The following is a 24,234-nucleotide window of genomic DNA, read 5'->3' on the forward strand; positions in this document are numbered from 1 at the left end:
GACGACTTTCTTAGACATAGCACGTGTAACGGCACACGCTGGGTCATTTTCTGATAACCCATCGGGTTCCTTACGACAGGATTTGGCAAAACCTTCCCTCCAGCAAAATCGTTTCCAAAAAATGAATGAGACCCACTTCACCGGTAGGCTAGGCCTCACTCCAACAACAACAGAACCAACAAACTGTAACCAGTTGCTGAAGTGTCAGACAAAGGCAAGACACCAATCCAAAATGAAGGAATGGGCTGCCCAAGTGTCTTCGGAGAGATTAGCTGTGAACAATTAATAATAGCCAGGTGCATCACTAGTCTCACTAAAGATCTATTACTGTATGTAGGCTATATGTATTTCTCTCTTACCTTGCTCCCCCATCTTTAGTCCACTCAGCAGATCCATGCTCTCTGGTCCATCCTCTATTGTCTCCTCTTTGACTAGCAGCAGATCAGGCTTCCCATCCTCCATGTCTACTGACTGTAAGAAATACAGAGCGAGAGGATGTTGAATCAAGACATCTGATATGAGCACCCTGCTATGGAGCATCTTGTCATTGGGCAAAGAGGGATTGCTATGAGTATTGTGTAAATATGTTAGTTGATTTGATTACTTGACTCTTTAATGGTTTGATCATTCAAAAGGCATGGTCCCACACTTAAGACAAAATGAATCAAGACCTGGGTCAGTATCCACAAAGAGTCTCAGAGTGCTGTTCTAGGATCAGTTTTGCCTTTTAGATCATAATGAATAAGTTGATATCCTAGATCAGCGCACCTACTCTTGCGGCTTTCTGGATATGGGCCTTGACCTAATACCATTCAGACAGTAGTTTACAGAGGGCTCACCTCAGTGATACAGTGTGTGTTCCTGTGCTGCTCAACTGGTTCCTCTGTGGGTTTAAGAGGAGGTGTAGTTTGGTTGTCCTCCATGACCATGTTCCCCTCAGGGTTCCCCAAACCCTCCTCACTCCCCTCCTCCTTGACCAGCAGCACCTCTGGACCCTCCTCCTCCTGGAAGAGACAGATTATACAGATTACACAGACATACACCCCCTCAGGTACGTACACACATAATAAACACTTTCAGCATGGTGTTCACCCATCCTAGACTGTATTTACAGAATGACGTCATCATTGTTAATGCCATCACAGCGGATATAAATATGATGTTGTGGGTAAATCAGTGTTATGGGAAAATGTTGGGTAGAATGCGCTCTCAAACCCTGGCGGGCAGCCAGTCTTGGAGATGGACAATTCCCAATTTCAAAGCCACAACTCCTAAACGGCTGACCAGGCGGATAAAGGTGTCCCATCTCCCAAACGGCTGGAAAGGCAGATGAAGGCTACAACTGATAACTGATCAAATGTATGCACACTCACTACTGTAAGTCGCTCTGGATAAGAGCATCTGTTAAAATGCAAATATGAATCAGCAAAAGCCAAACCAGACTAAACTGTTTTGACGTGTACAGTAGGTGTTTGTTAGGTATGTAAAGCTATATTTAGTAAGTGTATATTGGTTATAAAGCGCTGTTGGGTGTATGCAGAATAGGGTGACATCAGATGTGATGTACAATGAGTATAAAAACCTTAACACCTGCTTTTCACATGACATAGACTGACCAGGTGAAAGCTATGATCCCTTATTGATGTCAACTTTGAATCCACTTCAATCAGTGTAGATGAAGGTAGGAGACAGTTTAGCATACAGGCGAACGGGGGGCAGCTGAAGCCTTTGTTACAGAACATGCAGAAGAACCGCGTCTCTTAACTATTGACTGAATGTTTTTCCCCCTCCCCGAGTGTAGGGTCTCGTCCTGTCGTTTGATTTCAATACCTGATTGAAAAGTATGTGGCCCTGTGAATTGGAAGGTCCCATCAATGTGGACACTGGGTCGTGATCCCTGAACTTGTGTTAAGGGGAGTAGGTGGGGACATTTGGATTTGTATCTAAGCTTTCCCTATAATCTAAGAAATCTGTCTGAGTGTTCTTCTCCTCAGTGATTCTCGTCGACATTCCATGTCAGAGGAGCGTCGCCCTCCATTTTCACAGTCACCACAGTCTATAACATCACTTTTCTTATCTAGGCACCCTTCGGAGTATACACTACTACTGTACTGGTTCCAGTCCCCTCTAGACAGATCAGTCTGTGTCTCTAAACCCAAGGGCATGTTGCCAGGGTCCATCTCTGTAGTGTAAGAACAATACGGATCGTTGCCAGTCCCTAACGCGTCACCCGAGTCCCGATGGGAAGGAACAGTCCTCGGGTTACTGTAAAGTAAATACTCTGAGCCGGGAGCAGGAGGACAGCCCAGTGGCCCCAGTCTAACTGGGTCAGATCGTGTGTGTAAAAGCCTGTGTGTTACAGTTAAAGTCTCTGTGTCGGTCTCTGGCTTGAGGATGGCGTTCAGCGTTCTACTGACCTCCGTGATGCTGCGGGAGGTCCTGGGCCGGGGCGTGGCGGCGCGGTCCTCCGTGGCTACAGGGAGCGCTCCAGTCTGGATGTCTCTGTGTCTTGAGTCCTTTCCTTCAGTCCCCTCCTGATTGACCCCAGGACCTGCAGCCTCTGCATCTGCAGACTGACACAAGAAGAGAGGAGGTTATTATCGATACATAATAGGTTTGCATAACAATGTCGTAGGGAAGTCTGGGGGCGGCAGATAGCTTAGTGGTTAAGAGTGTTGGTTAAGTAACTGAAAAGTTGCTGGTTCGAATCCCCGAGCAAGGTGTTGAACTCTAATTGCTCCTGACGCAAGCCTAGCAGACGAGCTAAATGCCTTTTATGCTGGCTTCGAGGCAAGCAACACTGAAGCTGTTAAGGAGCCTTTTGGTCCTAGCACCAGCTGTTCTGGATGACTGTGTGATAACGCTCTTGGTAGCCGATATGAGCAAGACCGGTGAATTATTGCACGAAGCGCGCCAGCTAAACTGAGTTTTTGGGGATATAAAGAAGGACATTATTGAACAAAAGGACAATTTGTGATGTAGCTGGGACCTTTTGGAGTGCCAATAGAAGAAGATCATCAAAGGTAAGGCATTTATTATATCGCTATTTCTGACTTTCGTGGCGCACCTGCCTGGTTGAAAAATGTTTTTCATGCTTTTGTATGCGGGGCGCTGTCCTCAGATAATCGCATGGTGTGCTTTCGTGGTAACGTCTTTTTGAAATCTGACACAGCGGCTGGATTAACAAGTTAAGCTCTATTTTGATGTATCACACTTGTATTTTCATGAATGTTAAATATTTATATTTCTGTCATTTGAATTTCACCGGATGTTGTCGAGGTGGGTCGCTAGCGGAACGCCTGCGCCAGAAAGGTTAACAGCTTCTACCCCTAAGTCATAAGACTGCTTAACAATTAATCAAATAGCTACCTGGACTATTTACATTGACCCCCCCACATTTGTTTTGTACACTGCTGCTACTCGCTGTTTAATATCTATGCATAGTCACTTCACCTCTACCTACATGTACAAATTACCTCAACTAACCTGTATCCCCGCACACTGACTCGGTACACCCTGTATATAGCCTCGTTATTGTTGTGTTAATTTGTATTATTTTTTACTTTAGTTTATTTGGTAAATATTTTCTTAACTCTTCTTGAAATGCAGTGTTGGTTAAGGGCTTGTAAGTAAGCATTTCACAGTAAGGTCTACACTTGTTGTATTCGGGGGATGTGACAAAAAGTTTGATTTGAAGTCGCTCTGGATAAGAGTGTCTGCTAAATGACTAAAATCTAAGTCTCACAAGCTCCCCTATGGCATATAAATAAGGATGTACATGTAAGCATATGAATAGCTGAGGGGAGTGTTTCTGAAATAAAACAGGACACATTTAAATGTATTGTAATTTTTTATGTTACATTAAGACACTAACCTCTATCACAATAACATGCTGGGTTGAGGTTCCACTCCCCTCATCTATAGCTATAGGTTGGTCATCTATCCACGCGTTGTGTCCCGCTGGTTTCACAAAGCTCCTGTGGCCCCCAGTGAGATGTCCTTCACCTGAGGGAGTGATTGGGGGAAAGGGAGTGGTTAAGTCACCAACTGTCAATGCTCAATACTATATTGTACACTTGACACTGTCTACAATTGGCAAGGATGTAAGGTAGCACTTGTCATAACTTCTTTATATGCCATTTATTGATTGATTATGTTCCATGCATCACATGCTTTTAATTGAGTATGACAATAGGACATTCAGTAATTCAAAGTATCTGTTTAGAATATGACAGTGTCTTTGTGCAAGAAGAATTTGTTCTTTATTGACCTACCTGGTAAAATAAAGGTAAAATAAATAAAACATTGTACAAGATAGCGAAGTAATCAAGGGAATTATTGCACACTAGCCAAACACTGACCAAGACACAATTCTGGATAACACATTTGAACAAATTCGCCAAGCCCCTCAACCTTCTGCAAAATGTACCTCTTGCCATTCCTCTGTATCGGTCGAGGATCTTGACACTACTGGGACGACTGGCGACGACGCGCTCTCGTATTGTCCTCTCTGCGCGCTCCCGTGCCACCTTCAGTTCCAGTAGCTGTAGTTTCCTCCGCAATGCCCTGTTTTCTTTCTGGCTTTGAGTAACTTCTAAACGAAACACTGCATAGTCGTCGTCTACTAATTTACAGATCTCTGCCACGGCTGCATTCGCTAGCACCTCCATAATGGAGGCTATTTGAGTGTGAAAAACCATACAGTCAGCCATTGTTAGCAGCTAGCAAGCGTTACCTAGATAACATAGGTATATGAACCAAGTCCTGTTTCCAACACGAATTACAGACTACCTGAGGTAATTATGTGATGCCGTGAAGTAAAAATCGGCATACTTTGAGTTCCAGTGTGTTAATAAACGTCTAAATACAACAATAAAAACGCTAAAGTGGTAATTGTTCTTGGTCACTGTTCGCGTCCGTTTACTTCTTCGGTGGTATTTTTGGGCAGTTGGCATCCTATGTTGTTAGTGCATTACTGCCACCTACTACTGTGCTGGAGTGGAGTGTGGGCCAGAGACCGGGAGAAACATAATAATGCCTGCCTGCCCCGTTTATCTTGTAAAAAATACAACAAAAAAACGGATACTGTATATGTTCATATTCTACTCAATGGACTCATTACACTAAATTCCTGTATCCCATTCTCTCTCATCTCAGTCAACTTACCTGGTAAAATAACAGTAAAATATATTTTTTTAAATAAAATACAGATGCTCAAATATCTCTCTTCCGCTTATACTGCCCGCACTATATCAACACATGTTCTGTTTATATTTCCTGGCAATAATCACACCTTCCTGGTGGATATTTTCCTATGATATGTAATTTATTAATTATTAATTATTCAGCCGGTTGTGTCCCAACCTATGTCTATTTAAGGTGGCCTCCTATCATCTTTCTCATGCTGCTGTTCTCCAGCCCCCAACTTTTTGAGAGCATCTTGACTGGATGCACACGGCTTGGTACGGCAACTGCAAGGCACCTGACCGCAAGGCACTACAGAGGGTGGTGAGTACGGCCCAGTACATCACTGGGGCCAAGCTCCCTGCCATCCAGGACCTCCATACCAGGCAGTGTCAGAGGAAGGCCCAAAAAAGGTTCAAAGACTCCAGTCACCCAAGTCATACACTGTTCTCTCTGCTACCGCACGGCAAGCAGTACCAGTGCAGCAAGTCTGGGACCAACAAGCTTATAACCCCAAGCCATAAGACTGCTAAATAGCTAATCAAATGGCTACCTTTACTACCCGCATTGACCCTTTTTGGTGCTAATTCTCTTGCACTGACTAAGTACTTGTACTCCCCGTATATATCCATGTTATTTTTACTCTGTATTGTTATTTACTGTGTATTTATTCTTTGTGTCACTTTGTATTTTTGTATCTTAACTTTGCATTGTTGGAAAAGGACCCGGAAGTAAGCATTTCACTGTTGGTCGACACCTATTCTTAACAAAGCATGTGACAAATCAAATTTGATTCGATTTTTTCCCTCTGTATAGAGAAGATGGGTTTGTAGTACCTCATACAGCAGGTTTTATCTGGTGCTGCGTGAGCTAAAGGACTGCAGGCTTATCAGTACTGATGAAATGAGACAGCGCACACCACTACTCTGTCAGGCTTCATATTCTGAGTCCTTGCGCCTGTATGACATCTAATCTTTCCAGTGATATCCTGGCATCTGAACCATAAGCTACAGACAGCGCATCACATTCAGAACCTATAGAATTTTCCCACCACTCTCTCAATGTGTTCTACCCAGGTCAGCCTTATGTCAAAGTACATCCCTAGGAACCTGAAGGCCCCCAGTCTCTCCAAGTTTCTCCCATACAACCTCAGACGTACCTCATCTCCCACCTTCCTCATGGTAAAGAACACTGTCTGACTTCTCTACAGAGAATCTGAATCCCTACTTTAATGACCACCTCATCGACTGCTTCCTGTACATCCTGACTGTGAATGGTACATTTCTTCCATTAGGCCCCATCATCTGCAAATAAAGACCTTCCAATATCCAGCTGTACCTGAGAGTAAACATAATTGATATTGATTGAGAACAAAAGATGACAAATCACTAGGGATGCACAACATAAATTGGTAAGCATATCAGAATCGGACGATATTAGCTAAAAATGCCAACATCGGCATTTAACGCTGAAGTGCAAAACCAATGTCAAAGCTGACGTGCACACCTATATAATGTAGGTAGATGACGTAATGACGCCACAAAAAAATACATTTCAGCGAGACAACTCAAAGGCGAAATCCATTATCGCCAAGATATTGGAATTCATTGCCCTTAACAATGTCGTGGATGATTTTGGGCTTTCGTCGACTGGTCGAGCAACTCAAGCCCCGGTACACACTACCAAGTATGTGCTATTTTTCAGATGTTACCCTACCGGAGTTACAGAGTATTGTTGAAACGCACATTCATAAGCTACTTGCTATGGGCGTCACTGCTATTAGTTTCACGACTGAAATTTGGACCAGCCGCTGTCAGCCCAGTGAACATGCTGAGTCTGACAGCGCAGTGGGTCAACGATAATTTCGTACTGAGGAAAGCCGTATTACATGCTCAAGAATGTGCTGGTTCTCATACCACTGCTGCCATTTCAATGGCATTTGAGAACATGTTTGAAACTTGGAAACATGAACACACTCCTAGCTACATTCGAACTGACTCGAGAAATAAGCTAATCAACAGCGTCTGCAGCAGACGTGATACCCTCTGTCACGGCATTGAAACGCCTGCTCAACGAAACTGCCGACACAGACCGCGGGGTTAAAACTTGCAAAAGGCTGTGAACAAGCGATTCGTTGGAATTCTCTCTGAGCCTCTTTACTGTTTCGCCACCATGCTCGATGCAAGGACCGCTACTTCGATGCAGACAAGCAGCAGGGTTTATGTGAAATGTTACAGACACAGCTGGACAAGATAGAAATAGTGACAGTGCGCACGGAGGAAGAGAGGCCACGGACAAAGAGAGCTGAAACTTCACTGCTTGACATGTATGATGAAATCCTGGTTAAGACTGAATAAATGAACATCAGAACCGCACAGCAAGTAAGTGAAAGAAATAGGTTTTGATTATGTTTTACTGGTAATGGGGACATACGTAAATGCCAACAGAATAACTTTTTAGTGTGTGTTTAAACTATTTAAATGTACTAGAAAGCTTAAAGGCCGCTAAAATTGTAAATATCGGTTATCGGTATTTTTTTGGGGGGGCAAGGAAAATATCAGCTATCGGCCAAAATTGTAATGTCGGTGCATCCCAACTAATCACGCTCCCCTGTGGTTTACCATTATCCACCAAGTAGCTGCCCCACCCTCACCTGGATAGACCTTCCAAACAGTTGAACGTTCTACTTCCTACACCAATAAGGTCAAGCTTGATTAGCATATCATATGCCATCCACATCAAACAAGACAGCTACAACAGTCTCCTTATTGACCTGGGCCTTCCTGACCTCTGCTTCTAAGCAGAGCACTGGGTCCATAGTTCCCCTTCCTGAACCCACTCTGATGTGGCAATATTAACCCCCTGTTCTCCAGGAAGTAATTCTCCATAATCTTACATACAGTTGAAGTCAAGTGTACATACACTTAGATTGGAGTCATTAAAACTTGTTTACAAACTATAGTTTTGGCAAGTCGGTTAGGACATCTACTTTGTGCAACAATTGTTTACAGACAGATTATTTCACTGTATCACAATTCCCGTGGGTCAGACGTTTACATACACTAAGTGGACTGTGCCTTTAAACAGCTTGGAAAATTCCAGAAAATTATGTCATGGCTTTAGAAGCTTCTGATAGCCTAATTGACATCAGTTGAGTCAATTGGAGTTGTACCTCTGGATGTATTTCAAGGCCTACCTTCAAACTCAGTTGCTCTTTGCTTGACATCATGGGAAAATCTAAAGAAATCAGCCAAGACCTCAGAAAAAAAATTGCAGACCTCCACAAGTCTGGTTCACCCTTGGGAGCAATTTCCAAACACCTGAAGGTACCACGTTCATCTTTACAAATAATAGTACTGAAGTATAAACACCATGGGACCACGCAGCCGTCATACCGCTCAGGAAGGAGACGTGTTCTGTCTCCTAGAGATGAAGTACTTTGGGGCAAAAAGTGAAAATCAATCCCAGAACAGCAGCAAAGGACCTTGTGAAGATGCTGGAGGAAACAGGTACCAAAGTATCTAAATATATCCACAGTAAAATGAGTCCTATATCGAAATAACCTGAAAGGCCGCTCAGCAAGGAAGGAGACACCATTCCAAAACCGCCATAAAAAAGCCAAACTACGGTTTGCAACTGCACATGGGGACAAAGACCGTTCTTTTTGGAGAAATGTCCTCTGGTCTGATGAAACAAAAATAGAACTGAATAGAAGCACAAGGGTGGCAGCATCATGTTGTGGCGGTGCTTTGCTGCAGGAGGGACTGGTGCTCTTCACAAAATAGATGGCATCATGAACAAGGAAAATGATGTGGATATATTGACGCAACATCTCAAGACATCAGTCAGGAAGATAAAGCTTGGTTGCAAATGGGTCTTCCAAATGGACAATGACCCCAAGCATAGTTCCAAAGTTGTGGCAAAATGGCTTAAGGACAACAGTCAAGGTATTGGAGTGGCCATCACAAAGCTTTGACCTCAATCCAATACATTATCCAGAGCCTCATCGCGGACATGGGCCAATATGACAAAGCAAACATCTTTCCCAGGTGAAGCTAACCCAGCCTTGCCTATTGCTGTCTTCACCTCTGCCATGGTAAATGGTGCATTCAATGCATAATTTACATCCTCCCTCATATCCAGTGCTCCAGGGTGCTCCTCTCTCGTTCTCTCCCTCTGCCCATCCTCTGACAGGTTAGCTGAGCTCACTTCTTTAAAATACAGTATTCACACCTCTTGACTTTTTCCACATTTGGTTGTGTTACAGCTTGAATTTAAAATTGATTACATTTAGATTTGTTATGGCAAGCCTAAAGTTCAGGAGTCAAAATATGCTTAGCAAGTTGTATAGACTCACTCTGTATGCAATAATTGGGTTTAACATGATTTGTGAGTATGATGAAGTTATTAATTACACGTTAGATGGTGTATCAATACACCCAGTTACTACAAAAATACAGTTAGGCATACTTCCTAACTCAGTTGCCGGAGAGGAAGGAAACAGCTCAGGGATTTCACCATGAGGCCCATGGTGACTTTAAAACAGTTAGAGTTTAATGGCTCTATGATAGGAGAAAACAAAGGAAGGATCAACAACATTGTAGCTAGTCCACAATACTAACCTAATTGCAGAGTTAAAAGGAGGAAGCCTGTACAGAATATAAATAAAACATGCACCCTGTTTGCAACAAGGGACTGAAGTCATACTGCAAAAAATGTGGCAAAGCAATTAACTGTTTGTCCTGAATACAAAGTGTTGTATTGGATTTGCCACAAACATAACACATTACTGAGTACCACTCTCCCGATATTCAAGCATAGTGGTAGCTGCATCATGTTATGGGTATGCTTGTAATCATTAAGGACAGGAGTTTTTCAGGATAAAAAATAAACAGAATGGAGCTAAGCACAGGAAAAATCCTAGAGGAAATCCTGGTTTAGTCTGCTTTCCACCAGACACTGGGAGATTAACTCACCATCCGGCAGAACAATAACCTAAAACGCAAGGATAAATCTACACTGGTGTTGCTTACCAAGAAGACATTGAATGTTCTTGAGTGGCCGAGTTATAGTTTTGACTGTCGCCTCTGGTCCTGGCCTGCTCGGTGGTGTCGTCCCCTGGGACCTTGGCTGCACCCGTCTGAGTCTTGGAATCCAATTTGGCCACCCAGTCTATTCTGTTGCCCTCCAGCCAACCACCTACAGGAAGAGGTTAGAAAATAGACTTTACAAACGTGTCAGAGAAAACGCTACATATGGATTTTTTTGGGGTCAATTACCTGGTCAAATTAAGATGTGTGTTTTTGTATGCAAACATAAGTTGTAATTATTTCCCCTTTACCTTGCTCCCCCATCTTTAGTCCACTCAGCAGGTCAATGCTCTCTGGTCCGTCTTCTATTGTCTCCTCTTTGACCAGCAGCAGATCAGGCTTCCCATCCTCCATGTCTACTGACTGTAAGAGATACAGAGTGAGAGGATGTTGGATCAAGAAATCTGATATGAGCACCCTGCTATGAAGCATTATCTGATTGGGCAATGAGGGATTGCTATGAATACTATGCAAACATGTTCGTTTTTGATTACTTTACACACTTTCATGGTTTGATAAGACAACAGCACTCCGACTCTGAGAGGCTTTGTGGATACGAGCTCTGACCTAATACCATTCAGACAGTAGTTCAGTGGGCTCACCTCAGTGAGACTGTGTGTGGTCCTGTGCTGCTCAGCTGGTTCCTCTGTGGGTTCAGGAGCAGATGTAGTCTGGTTGTCCTCCATGACTATGGTCCCCTCAGGGTTCCCCAGACCCTCCTCCTTCACCAGCAGCACCTCTGGACCCTCCTCATCCTAGTAGAGACAGGTGATACAGATTACACAGACATGCACTCCCTCAGGTACGTACACACAGATAAACACACTTTCAACATGGAGTGTTTACCCATCCCCACTACGTTTGAGTCCCATACTGTAGTTACAGAATGACTTCATTGTTGTTAAAGCCATCATGGTAGACATACATATCAATAGACTTAACTATTTTTGAAATGTACAGTAGGTGTTTGTTAGTGTATGGGTACATGTAGGTATATTTAGTAAGTGTATATTGGTTACAATGTGCTGTCAGGTGTATACAGAATAGGGTGAGATAAGATGCGGTGTATACTAAAGAGAGACAAGTATTTTAAAAAGTATTAGAATGAAAAGTCCCATTTTGTTTTTATTAAACAAAACTCATTTTAAATACACCATATGAAAACCAAACATGCACATGTCTCCACTACAAATCTGCATTCATTTTCTCAACAAAAGTGTCTTGGGAAAAAAATTAAGTTGTTGAATAGAAGCAAATGAAATAGGCATTTGTGAACATAATTTAGCCTACACAGTACAAACACAATATCATCTGTACTTTTTCCAAATTTTGTTGTTAAAGTGGAATTAAAATTGATTAAATTGTCTTTTTTTTCTCTCCAACGATCTACACAAAACTCTGTCAAAGTGTAAGAAAAATGTAACATTTGTAAGTAAAAAATGAAAAATAAAACTCTTGATTAGATAAGTATTCAACCCCTGAGTCAATACATGTTAGAATCAAACACATTACTTACAAAACATTGAAACCTTCCTAATATTGAGTTGCACCCCCTCCCTTTTTGCCCTCGGAACGGCCTCAAGTTGTTGGGGTATAGACTTTACAAGATGTCAAAGGTTTTCCACAGGGATTCTGGCCCGTGTTGACTCCAATTCTTCCTACAAGTTGGCTGGATGTCCGTTGGGTGGTGGACCATTCTTGATACACACAAACTGTTGAGCGTGAAAAATCCAGTAGCGGTGCGCCTGTCATCTACAGTTGAAGTCGGAAGTTTACATACACCTTAGCCAAACACATTTAAACTCAGTCTTCACAATTCCTGACATTTAATCCTAGAAAACATTCCCTGTCTTAGGCCAGTTAGGATCACCACTTTATTTTAAGAATGTGAAATGTCAGAATAATAGTAGAAATAATGATTTATTTCATCACATACCCAGTGGGTCAGAAGTTTACCTACACTCAATTAATATTTGGTAGTATTGCCTTTAAATTGTTTAACTTGGGTCAAACGTTTTGGGTAGCCTTCCACAATCTTCCCACAATAAGTTGGGTGAATTTTGGCCCATTCCTCATGACAAAGCTGGTGTAACTGAGTCAGGTTTCTTGGCCTCCTTGCTCGCACATGCTTTTTCAGTTCTGCCCACACATTTTCTATAGGATTGAGGTCAGGACTTTGTGATGGCCACTCCAATACCTTGTCTTTGTTGTCCTTAAGCCATGTTGCCACAACTTTGGAAGTATGCTTAATTCATTTTCCATTTGGAAGACCCATTTGCAACCAAGCATTTACTTCCTGAATGATGTCTTGAGATGACAGTTCTATTTTAGTTTCATTAGACCAGAGAACATTTCTCCAAAAAGTACAATATTTGTCCCCGTGTGCCGTTGCAAACCGTAGTCTGGATTTTTTTATGGTGGTTTTGGAGCAGTGCCTTCCTTGCTGAGCAGCCTTTCAGGTTATGTGGATATAGGTACTTTTGTACCCGTTTCCTCCAGCAGCTTCACAAGGTCCTTTGCTGTTGTTCTGGGATAGATTTGCACAAAAGTACGTTAATCTCTAAGAGACAGAACACATCTCCTTACTGAGCGGTTTGATGGCTGCGTGGTCCCATGGTGTGTATACTTGCGTACAATTATTTGTACAGATGAACGTGGCACCTTCAGGCGTTTGGAAATTGCTCCCAAGGATGAACCAGACTTGTGAAGGTCTACAATTTGTTTTCTGAGGTCTTGGCTGATTTCTTTTGATTTTCCCATGATGTCAAGCAAAGAGGCACTGAGTTTGAAGGTAGGCCTTGAAATACATCCACAGGTACACCTCCAATTAACTCAAATTATGTCAATTAGCCTATCAGAAGCTTCTAAAGCCATTACATAATTTTCTGGAATTTTCCAAGCTGTTTAAAGGCAGTCAACTTAGTGTATGTAAACCTCTGACCCACTGGAATTGTGATACAGTGAAATAATCTGTCTGTAAACAAGTGTTGGAAAAATTACTTGTATCATGCACAAAAGAGATGTCCTAACCGACTTGCCAAAACTATAGTTTGTTTACAAGAAATTTGTTTCACTCCGACTGTAATACCATACACCTTACAAAGGCACTTCAATTTATAAAAATATTCTGTCTCGCCCAGTCACCCTCTGAATGGCACACATACACAATACATGTCTCTTGTGTCAAGGCTTTAACAATCCTTCTTTAACCTCTCTACTTCTCCATCTACACTGATTGAAGTGGATTTAAAAAGTGACATCAATAAGCGATCAAAGCTTTCACCTGTATTCACTTGATCAGTCTGGCATGGAAAGAGCAGGTATCCTTAATGTTTTGTACACTCAGTGTATATCACACAATGTCTGGATGCAATATTCTACACAGGAATACTCAACACTGAAATCTGTTACTCTGGTTATAATGAAAATTAAACTAATGCAGTGTTTGATCTAAACATCAGAGGCTATAGAGTGGAATGTTTTTTTCTACGGGTGTATTCTGAAGTAGCTCATCTCTGAACCTCTTCCCGCATTGCGTAGAGGTGAACCGCCTTTCACCCGCGTAGCCCTTCGGGTGCATCTTCCTCACACTGGGACCAGCTGTATTATTTCTCCCCTGTGTGGACCCTCTGGTGTCTCTTCAGGTGACCAGCCTGGGCGAAGCGCATGTGACACTGGGTACAGCCAAATGGTTTCTCTCCTGTGTGGACCCTCTGGTGCTTCTTCAGGTTGCCAGCTTCAGCGAAGCGCATATGACACTGGGTACATCCGAAGGGTTTCTCCCCTGTGTGGACCCTCTGGTGGATCTCCACCTTCTGGGGGCAGCTGAAGCCTTTGCTACAGAACATGCATAAGAACCGTTTCTCTTTACTTTTGCCTGATGTTGCTCCTCTACCCCGTGCCTTAGCCTTTTGGCCCTTTGAGTTCAATACCTGATCGAAAAGGACGCGGTCCTGTGACTTCGAAGGTCCCATCGACATGGACACTGACTCATGATCCCTGACCGTGTGTAAAGGGGAGTTGGTTGTGACATTTGGATTTGTCTCTAAGCTTTCCCTGTAATTTAAGAAATCTCTGCCTTGTGAGTGTCCTCCTAAGTGAGTCTTATCTACATTCCATGTCAGAGGAGCGTCGCCCTCCACTTTCACAGTGACTTCATCTATGACCAGACCCTCCCCTTTCTTATTTCTTTCTTCGGACTCTTCAGAGTATACACTACTACGGTAGGGGTTCCAGTCCCCTCTAGACAGATCAGTCTGTGTCTCTAAGCCCAAGTGCATGATGCCAGGGTCCATCTCTGTAGCGTAAGAAGAAGACCGATCATTGCCAGTCTCTAATGCATCACCTGAATCCCGAAGGGAATGAGCAGTCCTCGGGTTTGGGTTACCGTAAGGTAAATACTCTGAGCCAGGAGCAGGAGGACAGCCCAGTCTCCCCAGCCCCAGTCTCTCTGGGTCTGATCTGTGGTCAGATCCTGTGTGTAGGAGCCTGTGTGTTACAGTTAAAGTCTTGGTGTCTGACTTGAGGACGGCGTTCTGCGTTCCACTGACCTCCGTGATTCTGCGTCGGGTCCTGGGCGGTGCTGGGGCGATGGTGGGGGTGTCCTTTGTGGCTACATGGGGCTCTACAGCCGCTCGAGTCTGGGTGTCTCTGCTATGCCATGGGTCCTCCTCTCTTTCAGACCTCTCCAGCTTGACCCCAGAACCTGCATCTGCAGACTGACACAAGAAGAGGAGGTTGTTACCAGTACATGAGTTGAATTGTATAACAATGTCCTAGGGGAGTCTTACAAGTTCCCCAATGGCAGATAAATGAGGATGTCAAATCAAATTTTATTAGTCACATGCGCCGAACACAACAGGGGTAGTAGACCTTACAGTGAAATGCTTACTTACGAGCCCCTAAGAAATAAAAGTAACAAGTCATTAAAGAGCAGCAGTAAAATAACAATAGTGAGACTATATACTGGGGGGTACCGGTGGTACAGAGTCAATGTGCGGGGGCACCGGTTAGTTGAGGTAATATGTACATGTAGGTAGAGTTATTAAAGTGACTATGAATAAATAGTGTGGGGCGGGGGGGGGGGGGGGCAATGCAAATAGTCTGGGTAGCCATTTGATTAGATGTTCAGGAGCCTTATGGACATAGACTTGGCGCTCCGGTACCGCTTGCCGTGCGGAGGCAGAGAGAAAAGTCTGACTGAGGTGGCTGGAGTATTTTTAGGGCCTTCCTCTGACACCGCCTGGTATAGAGGTCCTGGATGGCGGAAACCTTGGCCACAGTGATGTACTAGTCCATTCACACTACCCTCTGTAGTGCCTTGCGGTTGGAGGCCGAGCAGTTGCCATACCAGGCAGTGATGCAACCAGTTAGGATGCTCTCGATTGTGCAGCTGTAGAACCTTTTGAGGATCTGAGGACCCATGCCAAATCTTTTAAGTCCCCTGAGGGGGAATAGGTTTTGTCGTGCCCTCTTCACGACTGTCTTGGTGTGCTTGGACCATGTTAGTTTGTTGGTGATGTGGACACCAAGGAACTTGAATATCTCAAGCTGCTCCACTGCAGCCCCATCGGTGAGAATGGGGGAGTGCTCTGTCCTCTTTTTCCTGTAGTCCACAATCATCTCCTTTGTCTTATTCATGTTGAGGGAGAGGTTGTTGTCCTGGCACCACGCGGCCAGGTCTCTGACCTCCTCCTTGTACGCTGTCTCGTCGTTGATCAGGCCTACCACTGTTGTCATGCCTGGCTTTGCAATCATGAGTGAACAGGGAGTACAGGAGGGGACTGAGCACACACCCCTGAGGGGCCCCTATGTGGAGGATCAGCGTGGCTGATGTGTTGTTGCCTACCCTTACCACCTGGGGGCAGCCCGTCAGGAAGTCCAGAATCCAGTTGCAGAGGGATGTGTTTAGTCCCAGGGTCCTTAGCTTATTGATGAGCTTTGATGGCACTATGGTGTTGAACACTGAGCTGTCGTCAATGAATAGCATTTTCACAAATAGGTGTTCCTTTTGTCCAGGTGGGAAAGGGAAGTGTGGAGTGCAACAGAGATCGCATCATCTGTGGATCTGTTGGGGCAGTATGCAAATTGGAGTGGGTCTAGGGTTTCTGGGATAATGGTGTTGATGTGAGCCTTGACCAGCCTTTTCAAAGTACTTCATGGCTACAGACGTGAGTGCTACGGGTTGGTAGTCATTTAGGCAGGTTACCTTAGTGTTCTTGGGTCAAGCACTATGGTGGTCTGCTTAAAATATGTTGGTATTACAGACTCGGACAGGGAGAGGTTGAAAATGTCAGTGAAGACACTTGCCAGTTGGTCAGCGCATGCTCGCAGTACACATCCTGGTAATCTGTCTGGTCCTGCGGCCTTGTGAATGTTGACTTGTTTAAAGGTCTTACTCACATCGGCTGCGGAGAGAGTGACACACTGTCTTCCGGAACAGCTAGTGCTCTCATGCATGTTCCAGTGTTATTTGGCTCGACGCGAGCATAGAATTAGTTTAGCTCGTCTGGTAGACTTGTGTCACTGGGCAGCTCTCAGCTGTGCTTCCCTTTGTAGTCTGTAATGGTTTGCAAGCCCTGCCACATCTGACTAGCGCCAGAGCCGGTGTAGTATGATTCGATCTTAGTCCTGTATTGACGCTTTGCCTGTTTGATGGTTCGTTGGAGGGCATAGCAGGATTTGCTGTATGTTGATAGTGTCGTCGTTCAGCCATGACTCCGTGAAGCATAAGATATTAGTTTTGAATGTCCCGTTGGTCATTTAATCTTCCGCGTGGGTCATCGATTTTATTCTCCAAAGATTGCACGTTTGCTAACAGAATGGAAGGAAATGGGGCTTTATTCAATCGTCTACTAATTCTCAGAAGGCAGCCTGCCCTCTAGCTCCTTTTTCTCTGCCTCCTCTTCACGCAAATCACGGGGATCTGGGCCTGTTCCCGAAAAAGCAGTATATCATTCGAGTCGGACTCAAAGGAAAAAAAGGATTCTGCCAGTCCGTGGTGAGTAATCGCAGTCCTGATGTCCAGAAGTTATTTTCGGTCATAAGAAACAATATGTACAAAATACGTTTAAAAAATAAGTTACAAACCACGCAAATAAACAAACAAAAACACTATCGGTTGGGGACATGTAAAACGTCAGCCTTTTCCGGCGCCATTTTCAATGTACATGTTGTACAGTGAATACCTGATACCTGCCTTACTTAAATGAACGGACACATTTGATTTACAATGTAACTGTAATATTTAATGCAACACTATTACACTGACCTCTATCACGATAATGTGCTGGGTTGAGGTTCCCCTCCCCTCATCAACAGTGATTGGTTGGTCATCTATCCATGTATTGTGTCCCGCTGGCTTCACAAAGCTCCTGTGGCCTCCAGTGAGATCTCCTTCACCTGAGACAGTAATTGGGGGAAAAGAGGTTAGGTCAGCTACTGTCAATGCTTCATGGTATATTATACACTATTGACATGGTCTACAATTGGCAAGGATATAACTTCTTGATATTCTATTGATTGTTTTCAATGAGTAAATCATGGTAAATGCAGTAAATCAAGTTAGATGATATTGTAGGTGTCTTTCCATTTAATTTCAATTATATTTTGACAGCACAACTTTTTAATTTGGACTAAACTTTTATACACATTTGCCCATGATAGAAGTAGTCAGAAATTAACAGTTCTGAGAAAGTAGCTGTTTTTAGCCTTTTTAGATAATTGACGTTAATGGTAAAAAAAGAAAGAAAGCCAGTTTAAAAATAAATCAAGTATTAAATAGTTTGACAACCATGTTTGTAAGCTTTTAAATGATATACAACTCAATCATTTATATTTTCCAGTGATTTAGACATGGATGTTTCATGGTAGGGTGGGGTATGTAAAACGCGTCAACTTTGAGCACATCTATCTCCTAAATACTTTCTGACCACTTCTACCATAAGCAAATATGTATAGAAAGTTTAGTTCAAATCAAAAGGGATGTGGTCAAAAAGTGACTGAAATCAAATGGAACAACCCAATATTAAACAGATTCTTGATTTACTGCATTATCTATAGTTTACTCACTTAAAACAATGTGATGGTTTTGGTTAAGCAGAAGTGGAACGACCCTATTATGTCTTCGGGAAAGGTAGCTAAGTAATCAGGTGAATTATTGCATACTAACTATCCAAAAATTGACTAAGATCCAATTCTGATTAACACATCTAAAGACACACATGCACAAAGGGGAACGGGGCGACAGGCACTGAGCTATATGAACCGAGGCAGCCCCCGCAGCCTGGGCCTTGCAAAATGTACCTCTTGCCATTCCTCTGTACTGGTCAAGAATCTTGACACGACTGGCGAAGACGCGCTCCCGTGCCACCTTCAGTTCCAGTAGCTGTAGTTTCCTTCGCAACGCCCTGTTTTCTTTCTGGTTTTGAGTTATTTCCAAACGAAACACTGCATAGTCGTCATCTACGAGTTTACAGACCTCTGCCACGGCTGTATTCGCTAGTACCTCCATAATGGAGGCTATTTGAGTGTGAAAAACCACACTGTCAGCCATTGTTAGCTAACGTTAGCAGCTAACTTTACCTAGACAACATTAACCAACTCCTGTTTCAAACGCGAATCAAAGAGTACCTGGGGCAAGTATGTGATGCTGTGTAGTTAAATTAGTAATATTTTGAGTTCCATGGGTTTAATAAATGTCTAAATGACAACAATAAAAACGCTAATGTGAAAATGTTAACTGGTCAACGCTTACTTCCGTTTACTACTTCTTAGGTGAGGTTTTGTTGCGAATTTCACGCAAAAGGTATATTGCCGCCACCAACTGGATGGGGTGAAAAAATAGACAAAAGAAAATTACATGATATTATTGGGGATAGGGAAAATAACATTATTCCACAAAAACAAAAAAAAATCCCACTCCAGTCACTCAAACACCCTGATAAAGCTCTGGGGCCTGAGAGGGTGAGACCACATGAGACAGTACTCCATACCAACATGCACATGTCATTATGATGTTATATAATGGTCATATTCTGATCAGGATGCCATATGACCAAAATATGACTAGTTTAAGACTTTTTTTTGTGTGAAATATTGGATTTAAGTGGATTGGCAACTTAAAAAAAATATATATATATATATATATATTTCCTTTTACCTGTTTTTCTTACCATTTTCGTGGTTGCCAATTGGTAGTTAGTCTCATCACTACAACCCCTGTACGGACTCGGGAGAGGCGACAGAGCCTGGACTCGAACCAGGATCTCTAGTGGCACAGCTTGCAACTACGATGTTGTGCCTTAGACCACTGCGCCACTCGGGAGGCCCGATAGGCCACTCTTTAAAGAGATTCTCTGGTACTTCTGTATAATTTGTAGCCAGTAGTTCTGAAACTATCACGTAAGAGCCAAAAGTGGTCCCCGAAAAGTTGGTACTACGTCACATAGGTCCAGATATGTGCACCAAGTCATTGCTCTCTCTTTCTCTCTGCTGTGTCCACTGAGCCATTAGGCCCACCCTGCAACCTCATTGGATAATTATGCGTTTGAGCCAATAATTTGTGTTAAGACAAGGTAGACAGAAGATAGCCCTATTTGGTAAAATACCATGTGTCCATATTATAAGCAAAGTGCAAAGAGAAATGACAGTCCATCATTACTTTAAGACATGGTCAGTCAATGCGGAAAATTTCTATAACTCTGAAAGTTTCTTAAAGTGCTGTCGCAAAAACCATCGAGCTATGATGAAACTGACTCATGAGGACCGCAACTAGAAAGGAAGACCCAGAGTTACCTCTGCTGCAGAGGATAAATTTCTTTAAAGTTAACTGCACCTCAGATTGCAGCCCAAATAAATGTTTCACAGAGTTCAAGTAACAGACACATCTCAACATCAACTGTTCAGAGGAGACAGCCTGAATCAGGCCTTCATGGTCAAATTGCTGCAAAGAAACCACTACTAAAGGACACCAATATAAGAAAATACATGCTTGGGCCAAGAAACACCAGCAATGAACATTAGACCAGTGGACATCTGTCCTTTGGTCTGATAAGTCCAAATTTGCGATTTCTTTTTTTTTTTTTTTTCCCGAACCACTGTCTTTGTGAGACGCAGAGTAGGTGAATGGATTATCTTCACCTGTGTGGTTCCCAGCATGGAAAAGGTGGTGTGATGCTGCTCTGCTAGTGACAGTCAGTGATTTATTTAGAATTCAATGCACACTTAACCAGCATGGCTACTAAAGCATTCGGCAGTAATACACCATCCAAGCTGGTTTGCGCTTAGTGGGACCATTTGTTTTTCAACAGGACAATGACCCAAAACTGTGATCCAGGCTGTGTAAGGGCTATTTGACCAAGAAGGAGAAGGATGGAGTGCTGCATCAGATGACCTGGCCTCTACAATCACCCGACCTCAACCCAATTGAGATGGTTTGGGATGAGTTGTACTGCAGTGTGAAGGAAAAAGCAGCCAACAAGTGCTCAGCATATGTGGAAGCTCCTTCATTATTATTTGTGATTAGTGATTCATTTTAAGCTAAACATTTTTTTTAATGTCCCTAATTTTACAGTAAAAAAAATATTATTTTCAAAAGACATATAATCGTGAAATCATAGTGTAAAATCAGGTGAGCTGGTTTTACTCTTTTTGGACATATTCTGGTGTTTTGTGTTGGGAAACTGAATGGGTCAAGCTTAACACATCAACTCTGTTACCTATAGATAGGCTAGAAATGTTTTTGTTTTTTGTGAAGCTTGCATTCAATTGTCCCTTCCTGTTGCACATAAGAAGGGTCCATTCCCCTAGGCTGAGACCCGACATTGAATTACATAGAATTCTATGTTGGGCAGAAATGTGCATTTGGATCAGGAAAGTTTCCACTCAAGACCTCTACAAGCCAAAATGCTGAATATTTTTTTTTTGTACTATTTTTTTGAAAATTGCAAATATAATTTTATTCAATATTCTGCCTTGTAGAGGCTATTTCTTTAAGACTATCATGGAGTAACCATGGTAACAGTCATGTTTAGCCAACCATTCCCCTTCACAAGGGGATTCATGACTGATTTAAGATGAATTTCTAAACCCTGTTATGGTCAACCCTGTTACTTTATTTGGTACTTAATAGGCTTTTTTTTTTTAGATTGGAAAAAGTGTTTTTTTATTAAATTGAATATGTGTTCTTTATTTTTTACACCAAGTTACACTACTCAAAAGCCACCTAATTGGTGGAATAACCCAATAGCCAGGTGCATCACTATTCCCATTGAAAATCTATTACTGTATGTAGGTTATATGTACAGTATTTCTCCCTTACCTTACTCCCCCATCTTTAGTCCACTCAGCAGATCAATGCTCTCTGGTCCATCCTCTACGGTCTCCTCTTTGACCAGCAGCAGATCAGGCTTCCCATTCTCCATGTCTACTGACTGTAAGAGATACAGAGTGGGAGGATGTTGGACTTAGAAATCTGATATGGAGCATCTTCTGATTGGGCAATGAGGGATTGCTATGAGTACTATGCAAACATGTTAGTTGATTTGATTACTTGGCAGTCTTTAATGGTTTGATAATTCAAAAGACATGGTCCCACATTTAAGACAAAATGTATCAGAGTAGGAGTGCTGATCTAGGATCTGTACATATAATCTTATTCATTATGATCTAAAAGGCAAAACTGATGCAGGTCAGCACTCACTTTTTTGTGTGGATTCGGGCTCTGACCTAATACTATTGACTCTACTTTACAATTGGGCACACCTCAGTGAGACTGTGTGTTCGTGTGCTGCTCAGCTGGTTCCTCTAAGTTCAGGAGGAGATGTAGTCTGGTTGTCCTCCATGATCATAGTCCCCTCAGAGTTCCCCAGACTCTCCTCTCACCCCTCCTCCTTCACCAGCAGCACCTCTGGACCCTCCTCCTCCTGGAAGTGACAGGTGATACCGGACATTTTAACTGGAAGCATTTTCATTTATCTGACATTTGAGAAATGTACCGGACCCATATGCATTAGGTTCATAACCTGATTAGGCGTCCACCCACGGTGCTCAGAATGACAGAAATCACATTCAGACATTTGTCATTCAGCTCAATAGAAGTGCATCCTTCTTACCGAATTCTGATGCGCACATTGAAGATGTTAGAATAACTGTCCACAGTGATACTCTTCTTGTTGGCTGAAGAAAAGTCAAACAGCATTATCACTAGCCTATGTCAATCTACTATCCCCAATAGTAGAAAAGAGTACCTATTCTATTGGTCAGCTTGTCGTTTTGTGCGAGAAAGAAATAGCCTATTCCTAACAGACTCTGGGACAGTTGTGGGACAAAAGATCAAAGTCAATCAACCAGTAGGCCTCGGCTACATCAACATTTTTTTTAAAGCAATGAGGCTGATGCAACAGATCAGAACGTTTAGTTTAAAATGTTGATAAACTATTATTTCTTCACATAAGCGCAGTGTTTATAAAGAATAGGGTGAGATCAGATGTGATGTATACTAAAAGTCTCAATGAAAGTCCCATTTTGTGTTTATTAAACAGAAACAAGTGTTAAATACACCATGTGAAAACCACACATGTCAACAAAAAACTGAATGAATTTGATAAATTGAATTCATTTTCTTGTGGAAAAAATTAAGTTGAATGGAAGAAATGAAATAGGCATTTGTGACCAACATATAGCTTACACAGTATAAACACAACATGTAACAGACTTTTTAGGCTTATATATCACACATCTGGATGAAATATTCTACCCAGGAATATTCAACACTGAAATATGTTACTCAGTATTCCAAATGCATCTGTGGATATTTTATGCTGACAACAATGACAATTCATCAGTCTTTAATGCAGGATTTTATCTAAATGTCAGAAGACCTTTCTCCCGTGTGGACCTTCAGGTGCATCTTCAGGTTACCAGCCTGGGCAAAGCGCATGTGACACTGGGTACAGCTGTAGGGTTTCTCCCCCGTGTGGACCCTTTGGTGCCTCTTCAGGGTGCAAGCCTGGGCGAAGCGCATGTGACACTGGGTACAGCTGAAGGGTTTCTCCCCTGTGTGGACCCTCTGGTGAATCTCCACCTTCTGGGGGCAGCTGAAGGCTTTGTTACAGAACATGCAGAGGAACCGTTTCTCTTTACTATTGCCTGATATGGCTCCCCCTCCCTGACCCTTAGCTCTATTCCTTTTGTTTGAGTTCAATACCTGATCGAAAAGGACGCGACCGTGTGAATCAGAAGGTGCCATCGACGTGGACACTGGGTCACGATCCCTGAAAGTGAGTAAAGGGGAGTGGGTCACCACATTGTAGTCTAAGAAGTCACTAGTGTTGCCTAGTGAGTGTCCTTCTCTTAAGTGAGTCTCGTCTACATTCCATGTCAGAGGTGCATCACCCTCCACTTTCACCTCATCTACCACTATAACCTCTTTCTTTTCTAGGCGCCCTTCAGAGTATACACTACTACTGTGCAGGTTCATTTCCCCTCTCATTGGATTAGTCTTTGTATCTAAGCCCACAGGCATGTCACCAGGTATCTCTGTAGCATATGAACAAGACGGATCATTGCCAGCCTGTAACGAGTCACCTGAGTCCTGATGGGATAGAACCATCCTCGGGCTACCGTAAAGTAAATTCTCTGAGCGGGGAGCAGGAGGACAGCCCAGTTGTCCCAGCCCCGTTAAAGTCTCGGTGTCCGTCTCTGACTTGAGGGCGGCGTTCGGCGTTCCACTGACCTCCGTGATGCTGCATTGGGTCCTAGGCTGCGCTGGGGTGGTGTTGGGTTCCGCCGTGGCTACAGGGGGCGCCACTCCAGTCGCTGATCCAGTCTGGATGTCTCTGCTGTGCCGTGGGTCCTCCTCTCCTTCAGACCTCTCCTGCTTGACCCCAGGACCTGCAGCCTCTGTAGACTGACACAAGAGGTACGTGTTTTTAATAGGCGTCACGCATATCAAATTCAT

General features: G+C 43.1%; 1 protein-coding gene across 9 annotated transcripts in view; it reads right to left on the reverse strand.

The window, feature by feature from the left end:
- The window catches only part of LOC110534618 (uncharacterized), a 38,671-nt gene that overhangs the window by 7,915 nt on the left and 6,522 nt on the right, over positions 1-24,234 (reverse strand). For 2 of the 9 annotated variants that reach the window (XM_090187466.1, XM_036934535.2), the window contains exon 3: positions 22,789-24,183. In XM_090187466.1, coding sequence (XP_090043592.1) covers positions 23,140-24,183 — 1,044 coding nt within the window. In that variant the 3' untranslated portion in view covers positions 22,789-23,139. Of the gene's footprint in view, positions 1-359; positions 472-839; positions 1,005-2,417; positions 2,574-3,874; positions 4,006-4,429; positions 5,006-10,217; positions 10,384-10,525; positions 10,638-10,876; positions 11,030-14,824; positions 14,993-17,544; positions 17,676-18,578; positions 19,065-20,157; positions 20,162-22,157; positions 22,196-22,788; positions 24,184-24,234 lie in introns of those variants that run through there. The other 7 variants (XR_016483866.1, XM_090187469.1, XM_090187468.1 and 4 more) reach the window with 7 other exon arrangements.

This window comes from Oncorhynchus mykiss, chromosome 10, assembly GCF_057628025.1.
Source record: "Oncorhynchus mykiss isolate SJ-2025 chromosome 10, ASM5762802v1, whole genome shotgun sequence".
NCBI lineage: Eukaryota > Metazoa > Chordata > Actinopteri > Salmoniformes > Salmonidae > Oncorhynchus > Oncorhynchus mykiss.